General features: G+C 40.5%; 1 protein-coding gene across 6 annotated transcripts in view; it reads right to left on the bottom strand.

Moving 5' to 3' along the window:
* The window catches only part of inpp4b (inositol polyphosphate-4-phosphatase type II B), a 324,645-nt gene that overhangs the window by 86,532 nt on the left and 228,260 nt on the right, over positions 1-9,853 (bottom strand). For all 6 annotated transcript variants that reach the window (XM_088341789.1, XM_088341788.1, XM_088341790.1 and 3 more), the window contains 2 exons: positions 8,621-8,687; positions 2,061-2,208 (listed from right to left, as the gene is read on the bottom strand). In XM_088341789.1, coding sequence (XP_088197915.1) covers positions 2,061-2,208; positions 8,621-8,687 — 215 coding nt within the window. The remainder of the gene's footprint in view (positions 1-2,060; positions 2,209-8,620; positions 8,688-9,853) is intronic.

The raw sequence follows: 9,853 nt of genomic DNA, 5'->3' as shown, positions 1-9,853 counted from the left end.
TCATTGTCGGGTCATAGTGCCCTGTTTGGGTGTAGTGTCTAGCAAACTGTTAGCACAAAAAAATCATAGTTGAACTAGTCATCTTGTGAGTCTTTCACATGACCTGAAAGCACTGCCTCCATCATTGTGAAGACGACTAACTCTTTGATGCACTTGTCCTAATGCAGCTGTAGGGGGCGATGTTGCTCTACATGACAATGGCATGCAATTGCAGCTGGCATGTTGGGCCGACTTTATTTTTTTTTATTAGTTTGTATTTTTCTTTGTTTAATGCGTGGTCTTTCCCGTGAGGCTGCCGAGAACTGACAAAAATTTCAAGCATTTTCAAGCTCTTTACCTAAAATTCAAGAATGTTCCTGACCATAAAAACACAACATAAATATTCAAGCATTTTTTCAGATTTCAAGCACCCGTACGAACCCTGTTCAAGAGGAAGACAATTAAAACAAACCACTACCCTACTCTAATATTTTTCTATTGTAATATAAAATATATGCAGCTCAAAAATGAGTTGTAACAAAGCTTTGAAGCAGATAGGCAAGTAAATGAATGACTTTAATTATAGTAATAAGTTAGTCCTGTTTATGAGTATCTGCGACACGTCCTCGAGCGTGCAGTGCAAATAAATCAAGCCGGCCCTCTTCCGTCACCATTATCAGGCCGATGTCTGTCTGGATGACATTTTCCATCTTTCTTGCTATGACACGAGCCGAAGCAAATGGCCACAAACATTGCGTGGGCGTGCGCGTGAGAGTAATGGATGAAGTGAGGTTGCCAAGGACGACAAGACCGAGGAGGAATAATCCGCCTCCCAATCTTTTCGAAGACGAAAGAAGGAGGCTCGTCTGGGCTTGACCCGTCATCGCGATCATCTCGGACCAGGTTTGTATTTGCACTTCTATTTTAGGATATTGGATCATTTTTTTTCTTTTTTTTTTCAAGAGAAGATTGAACACAGAGGTATTGAATGACCAAATGGTGCTACTGAAAGTCCTGCTGGACTGGTGAGTAGCAATTCATGCTATTGCAATACAATTGAAATAATTAGTACTTTCAATTTCTCACTCTTGAATCACTTACCGTACTTATTTATATACAACACAGGTTTTTTTTTTTTGTTTTTTTTTTTTTAATTACTCGAAATTTGGGTGAATATGCACGAAATGTTACCGTTTTTTGTAAAATGATTAATCAGTCCAAAAGTATTGCTGACCACAATCACAAAAACTAGGTTGGAATGGGAATCAAACCCGGGGCGGCACGATGGTTGAGTGGTTAGTGCGTCTGCGGCACAGTTCTGAGGGGATGGGATCAAATCCAGCTACCAGCCTTCCTATGCGGAGTTTGCATGTACTCCCCCGTGCTTGCGTGGGTTTCCTCCATTTCCTTCTTTGTGGGCGGCAGTAGCTCAGGAGGTAGAGCGATCGTCTTAGGATCAAGGGATCCCAGTTTGAATCCTGGCTTGTCCGTGTTACATGTCGAAGTGTCCTTGGGTAAGACACTGAACCCCCAATAAGCAGGTTAGCGCCTTACATGGCTGCACAGATCACGACCGCTATTGGGAAATGTGAAGCACAATGTAAAGCGCTTTGGGAAGTCATTGACTTGCTGGGATGGGGTCCAGCACCCCCACGACCTTACTGATAATAAGCGGTGCAGATGATGGATGGATGGATGAAAGGGAATCAAACCCGGGTCACGGCAATGAGAGCACTGAATCCTCACCACTGGACCACTAGTGATGTAGATCAGTTGGTCTGTATAGGCCTGACCTGAAGACCCACCTTTCCACCCTGATCACAAAACTCCCAAAAATACATACACTGATTTTGATTTGGCACCACCTCAAAACGCCTGATTCTTGCAAAATCTCACAATACCCCCATCCATTCCCCAAAACATTTTCTCCTTGGATCTACACAATTCAAGTAGGTCAGGTTTTTTTACTTCAAAAGGCTGAATTTTCATGCCAGTGAATTGAATGTCGACACCAAGAGGTTTTCTGGGAAATGGTGACAGGATGAGTTATGAGCAAATAACGGCAAAAGGGGACATCTTACCTGCTCATGTCTTCTTGCATGTAGAGAGCGAGCAGCTGCTTGGGGATGCTGAAGGACAACGTGCACTCCTCCATTTGCTCACGCACCAGCATCCACTTGCTGTCCACTGTCTGGAACCTGTACACTTTGCATACCGGGTTGGTGAACACTGCAGAGGAAGGAGAAAAACGAGACACTGAAGATCAAAAGAGGAGAAAAAAAAAAGAAAAAGGAATAGCTGGCAAACGAAATCTTTCAAAGTGGGATTGAATTTGATGATCAATTGTGCTGTCCTGTGTAGATAAGCCTGAATTCATCTTATTCTCTTTTTGTAGTAAAAAAAAAGAACCATTGTCCTTTTTTTCCCCCATCTCCATTTTAATTGCCTCGTAGCACTAAATGTAGATCCGTGACACTAATGACTGACATTTACTGATTACTAGTCGACATCAATTGGCAAAGCTGTAAAGATTGACACGAGCAGTACATGGACCAACGGGTGAATGACTGAAGCGAGCAATTAGTGATAGTGCCATGCAACAAGTGTCACGTCCATATACCGTTTGCTTAACAGCACCAATTAGTGTTACTTCAAGCACCGGTTGACACAGGCTGACACAATAATAACATGTAGCGACATCAACATGAGGTATAACAATCACAATTTTAACCTGGACAATTGTTGGGTACCCAACTGCTCGCTGCAGAGAATATGCCTATACATTAAGACATACAATACAGACGCTCCCCTATTTCCGAACATTCGAGTTACGAACGATGGTACATACGAACATTATTTTGGGGATGTCGAAAAATATCCAGACATTGCTGTAAATTAGATTTTGTATTGTGATAACCTTCTTTCCGCCACGTGGCGCTGTGGGAGGTCACCCAGCATCCACCCCGAAGAAGAATTTTGGCTTCTACTTCCTGGTTTGTGTGTATACACGCTCCTCTGTATCTCTAGCACGCTAAGATCTTATTGTTTAATATCTCGTGCATCCATTCAATATGGTTGGTGTAAAGTGTAAAGAAAAGGTGAGCCGTTTCATTTGAAATAATAAGAAAGCTTGATATGGTTGAGAAAACTGTTGGATCGCTTTTTTTTCATCCACTCTCTACCACGGAGGCAGACCTCTTGAAGCCCATCTTTCATAGGTAAGTTAAACTTAACTTTATTGTCAAGTCATGTTCATTTTAACTTAAGTTTTAATTCAATTGCGCCTTATAGTGGGTCTTAAATATAAACAAATATAACACAAAAGACTATTCTTTTGGGGGTGAGCCTTATAATCTGCTGAGCCTTATTGTGTGGAAAATACGGTACAAGTCCGCATGTTTATTTTTTAATATTTTTCGTCACTGGTATTCTATATGGACTAAATTGTGACAATTTTCTTAACCCGATGCGGCCCGCCAATCAAAAGTTTTCCCCACCCTTGTCTAGCCGAAGCCATCATTACACAGAAAAGTGACATTATTTCGACCAGAAAGCCCCAAACCCCACCGGTTAGTGGTCCTGCATAGAGTAAGTGCCAAAACTCAAGATAAAAGACAGAAAGCACTGCCGGCACTCTAAATCCGTCAAAGCCAAAATGAGAATGAAGGGAAAAATTCAATTGCATGATCAATAGCTTCGACTTATAAAGATAAGCGTCCACTGAAGCGGACGTCTTCTACTTAAGCAGGCAAAAAAAAGAAAACATTGTCCTTGGTTTCGCCATTTCCATTTTAATTACATATTTATTGTGGAAAAGCAGAGTCATTTTGAAAGTGACTTTCTCCGCCATTAAGCCAATTTCCCTCCCTCTTGCATTTTTGGTGATTTTTTTTTTCTCCGCCGGTGCAAATGTCGACAGCGAGGAGGCACGCTAATGCTCTTATCTGCACGCTAGCAGCAGGAGGCGAAGAAGCGGCTCGCCTGGAAACGCAGTTTACCCGAGTTTTCGCCGTACGGAGTTTGCAGTCAGACAGCGAGCCGGTCAATAAGTCGCCCAGTGTGAAATGTTGCGCAGAAAACTCGGGGCTTAGAAAACACGCTTCCTAAAAGAGGAAGGTGCGGCGCTTAAGGATACCAGTTAAGACATATTCCACGCTCTGATTCTCAGTGAAAGTAAAGATTTTAAACATTTATGAAATTTTAAATCGAAAGGGGGTCATTCCCGCCATTGGGCATGATTAGTTATAGTTACTCTCAATACTTCTTTCAAAAAAAATAACGGTTAATAACCGAATTACTCTATAGCATAGGTAATGAGTTACCAGGGAAAATAAATATTTCGGTTACTTAAAAAATAAGTTGTTGTACGTCAAAGAATTTCAAATGTTATGAGCAAATAGGAAACACCGCGTTTACCTGTAGAGATGAGAATTACAAATATTCTTAGAGAAAAGGCTTTTTCCGCTCTGCTCACTAAAAAGAGCAAAAGGGCTATTCAGGTTGTTTATGTTGCTTTAACATAGGGACATTACCAATTATTATGTAACATTATGCACGCAATGACTTAAAAAAGGGTGAAAAATAAAGAAAAAAGCAAAAGGAAAAACTGAGCTTAAAGTCGCAAAAAGAACAAACTTTTGAAATGTTATATCACATGCATAAATCGTTAAAACATCAATGCATTCCGATTTCTGGATTTTTCTTTTTAGTTTATCTCCCTCACAGTGGACATGTACCTCCGATGAAAATTTCAGACCCCTCCATGATTTCTAAGTGGGGGAAGTGGCAAAATAGCTGGGTGTTGAAATACTTATTTTCTTTATTGCAAATATATTAGCACTGAAAAACACAGGAAATACAATTAAAATATTCATAAATATATGAAATGGTTTCCAGCCAGTCGCAGGGCACCAGACACAGACGACTCACTTGCTCATTCACACTTAGGGACAATTTGAACCGGCCAATTAACAAGACATGCATGTTTTTGGAATGCGGGAGGAAATCGGAGTGCCCGGGAAGAACATGCAAACTCCACACAGGAAGGTTGGATCTCATGACCTCAGAACTGTGCTGCAGATGCGCTAACCACTCAGCCGCCGTAAAAGCTGATAATTTAGCTTCATTTATTTTGTTTTATTTTGAGAATTTCTTTTCATAAAAAAAGAAAAATATAAGAAATGAACCCAATTGAGCTTGCTTTATATAACATTAGAGAAATAAGTATTTTACTAATAATCCACCAGAGGGCGCCGAATGGGTTTGAATTTGGGACTGGTGTCACCACACTCCTGTTCCTTGTCACTTCAAGCTCTCATAAGGACATTTCGGACAGAGCCCGCTGTTTCGGGTCGCCACCATTTTTCACCATTCACATCACCATCATCATTTCCCACGTATATCTTGCTTTGTGAGGTTTGTTATTTGTTTTTTGGTTCCGACAGTCTTAATGTGGTTTTTGACCTCTTTGCTTGTTATTCTGATGAGGATTTTGTTATGAAATACCATCATTTTTTAGCACCTTGCCATTCTTCCTACTTCCCTGCCTCTGGTTCCAATGCAAATATATCACCCCAAAAAAAAAATCAACAGTATAATTATGTTAAAGGGACAGTGTATTATTTGACCACCAGATGTTGCTGCATTAAAACAAGTGCTAAAAAGCACAATGAAGAATACAAAGTACGACGACTCAAAGTAACTACACCACAAAATCTTTCTTCTCTTTTTTAAGAAGCCTGGCGCGAGGTTGTGGTTTTTGGGGGTACCCACAGATGCAAGCTTGTCGACAATTTAAATACCACACATTGTCCCTTTAACAATTTAAAGAAAATGTATGTGATTTCTGACTGACATCTTAGTTTGCTCATGTAACATCAAAAGCTGGTGTGAGATTGGTTGTTACATGAGCAAACTGTGATGTAATTTTCAATCAAATGCAATTAGCAAATTAGCCTTGGAATTTCATGCTCGAGTCAAGATCCTCAAATACAACGCTGTGATGAATGAGCACGTATTATTTAGGAGATCATTTTGGATTTAAAAAACCCTTCTAGCCTCCGCGCGTAAATCTTGGAGGATTTCTAACATCCCTCTTCATCAAAATGTCTCCGTACTGCTATTAATTCAATTAGCATTGAGGTGGCCTTTCGAAGCCGTTCAGGTAAACGGCTTTAGGGTCAAAGTATTCACTTTTATCATTTACTATTCCATTAAATGACTGTTTTGGGCCAGAAGTGACATTTAGCCAACAATGAAAGCATCACCATCAGCAACAAGGTAGTGAAATAAGAAAAGGTTCGAATTAGCAAGGTCGCAACTCCCCGATGTGTCAAAACTTCAAGGCCTGTTGTCAAGGCAACCCTGACTACACTGTATTTATGCCTGTCTCAGTAGCTGCTCACCTTCCCCCATGTGACATATGTGATGCAATTTGGGCTTTCGCTTGCATTACTTTGTAAAATGTGCATGATAACAAAGAGCGAGGGGATTCCATATGTCTGTTTTTTTAAAGGGACAGTGTATAATATTTGACCATTAGACTTACTGTATTGTGTAGTGCAACCGAAAACGAGTTTTATAAACCACAAGGAAGAATGCAAACTCCGGTAACTCAAAGAGAACAAACTGCATTTTATTTATTTAAGCTCCAGGTTTACCTCATTTGCAATGAAAAAGGAAAAAAAAAGAGAAAATTAAAGAAAGAGGGGAAAATCGGTGGAATCAAATTTTACATAGAGGGTATACTATCATTTTATTAAACTACTGTAATTGCAACAATCATTTTATAGTCACTTATGTTGTAAATATATTGCCGTCAGGCCGTATGCCAATCAATAATGCTGTTCAATATTGTTCAATGTGTTTATTATTGTTTTTCCCGAGATTATAAAAAGTGGTTACAAAACTTGCAAAGTTGCTAGTAAAGTATTTTTTGACAAAAGGGATTATAGTATATAAAGTGGTACCTCTACTTAGGAATTTAATTTCTTCTTGGAGTATCTTCATAACCTGAAAACCTTGTAAGTAGAGACACATTTTGAATGTAAATGCTCTAATCCTGTCACGGTTGCCCATTGCCCTCACTGACTCCAGTCTCTGGTATCGATCCCGCCTATCTCATCCTGCCTGATATCTTGCTCCAGTCTCCAGTATCCGGTATCGATCCCGTCTGTCTCGTCCTGTCTGATATCTGACTCCAATCTCCAGTATCTGTTATTGATCCCGCCTGTCTCATCCTGTCCAATATCTTGCGCCAGTCTCCAGTATCTGGTATCGACCCAGTCTGTCTCGTCCTGTCCGTTATCTTGCTCCAGCATCCAGTATCTATTCCATCTGTCTTGTCCTGATCGATATCTTGCTCCAGCCTCCAGTATCCGGTATCGATCCTGTCTGTCCCGTCCTGTCCGGTATCGATACCCTCCGTCCGGTGTCAAACCCCCTCTGTCCGGAATCTGCTCGTGTATATGGTATCGATCTCATCTGCCTCTGGCTTCCCGTTTTTCCGCGCCGGACTTTAGTCTCACTTCTTCCGCCCAGCGATCGCCGAATCACTGGCATTTGTGTTCACGCGCATGACTGCCCCATTCCCATAAAATAAAGCTTGTGCAAAAACGTTACACGTCTGGTTCCTCCGTCTGTTCTGGTTCTGACAAATCCGTTCCTAGCCTTGCAAAAGTACAGTATGATATTTTTTTAATAAATCATAAAAGACTAGCAGAATATGAAATCCATACATGTTAAATTAGATCCCCGTACAATAAACATAAAACAAAAGGCACACCATGTTAAAAAAACAATAAATTAAGTAAATAATAAAAATATTAATTTGCCCTATTGCCTTGCGTTTTTTGATCCAATGACGTCTGCTTTTGCTGGCTTTTGACAATACTTTGGAAATGTGTGAGTCAGACATAGCGATAGCCTGACTTGTCAAAACATGACTTTTACAAATTCCGAGACTTCAAAGGATTTTGCTAAAATGTCTTTAACTTGGGCTGATTAAATGAGGGCAGAGTCCTCCTCCCAGATATCATGCCAGAACCCCTTCTCCTCCTCGCCTCTGAACTCTGAACTGTGACAGTGACACGAAGAGGACGCTGGAGCACACATGCGCAGTGTGTTGCCAGGCAGATTTGAAGCGCTAGCCCGTTTGTTTACGTCTGGGAAACTCACCATATTGAATGGATGTACGAGATATTAAACAATAAAAATGTCAACGTTTTTAGCGCCCTTAGATACAGTATAGAATGTTCACACACAAACTTGGAAGAAGAACCCGGATTTCTTCTTCAGGGTGGATGCTGGGTGAACTCTCACAGCGCCACACGCCGGTAGTGGCGGAAAGAAGCACTACAGTAATGTCCTGTCCTCGGAAAAAGGTGCACATAATACAAAATCCAACTTACAGCAATATCCGGATATTTTTCAACATCCGGAATTTTTTTGGTATCTACCAAATGGTCCTTAGTAGGGGAACGTCTATAAAGTTTTTTCAATTATTCATTCATTCATTCAAGACAATGGAGCGTTTAACATGAAAACTAAAGCACTCGTCAGCAGTACAAGTACCCCAGGATAACAAACATATGATTAATTTTCAATTTCCGGTACTGAATGTGTATGTGGCGGGTGCGAGTACCTGGTCCAGTATGTAGGGGGTCTCTGTCGACACAGCCGTGGGACGTAGACTCGCACACTAAGGGACACTGTAAAAGGCACAGAAATACAATCAATAAAGACAGCATGAGAAAAAAAAACTCAAAGATGGATCTTGGTGGTCAACGTCCTTGCAAAAATCAAAAAGAATCCTTGAAGCGCAATCACCGGAGTCCCCGCTGAGTCTTCTGTGATTGCCGACTGCCTCGGATGCTCATTCGGGCTAGCGTGCCTGCAGCTACAATCAACTCCCCATTGTCGCTGCCCTCTCCAGTAAAACAAGCGGAGACCTTTTCACCCTGCTCTTGGCACGTTGACTCGCTCACTTAATTGTGTGCTGTGATGGGAGGATGTCACGCTGTTTGTCCGGATGCGATGCCCTCGTGTTGAAAACTGTTCAACCCCACGTCAGTATGGGCCAACATTTTAACTATTTCGAATTGGAATCCACTTGAGCCCCCATCTTTCAAATAGAACAGTAACATTTGGTAGAGACCATTCCTAATTCAGAGACCCATCACCACTTCACTTTTCAGATTGTCATTATCGTCATTAATAAAAACGTATGGTTTGTGGTTGTGTCGTTTGTTGTTCCTTGTGTTTTTCAGGCAAAACATAAGGCCAGTGTTCATTTTACTTCTGAAAAGTGATGGGTCCCGGGGACTCGCATGCTCAAAAATTTATGGGTCCCAACAAAGATCTATGGGTCCCCAAAATTTTGTGTGCTCCATGCCCTTACAATCTGTCGTATCTTCCCTTACAAAATACAAAAAAATCTTTTTTTTTCAAGCATGTTTATTTATGTAGTTTAACATGTTATATTGTACATGTGTTTCCTTATATCATATATATTGTTAATGAACATTTTGTTGTGAGACACTGAGTTGCTCGACATGAATGAGGTTTATTATAAAAAAAGTTCAAAAATGAAGTCGCTTGGGCGTTCACTGTAGAAGGAAAAAATACATGCAAATCTAATTAAGTAGAATAATACATTTTCTATTGAAATTATTAATTCATTTTCTGCATTAATTTATTGTTGGTAATATACTGATTAAAAGGGATCACCACAAACCTGTCTTTTTTCTTTTTCTCCTTTTATACTTGTTTTTTTTCTTAACTCCTTTATACAACATAATCATTCGTAATATAATGCATCAAAGCAAGTGAGCCGTTTGAGAGCCGGCTCTCTTTAATAAGTTGAGCCGAAAAAGCC

Source organism: Urocampus carinirostris, chromosome 8 (assembly GCF_059441175.1).
Source record: "Urocampus carinirostris isolate Australia breed hairy pipefish chromosome 8, RoL_Ucar_1.0, whole genome shotgun sequence".
Taxonomy (NCBI): Eukaryota; Metazoa; Chordata; class Actinopteri; order Syngnathiformes; family Syngnathidae; genus Urocampus; species Urocampus carinirostris.
This window is presented reverse-complemented; position numbering and strand designations above follow the sequence as displayed.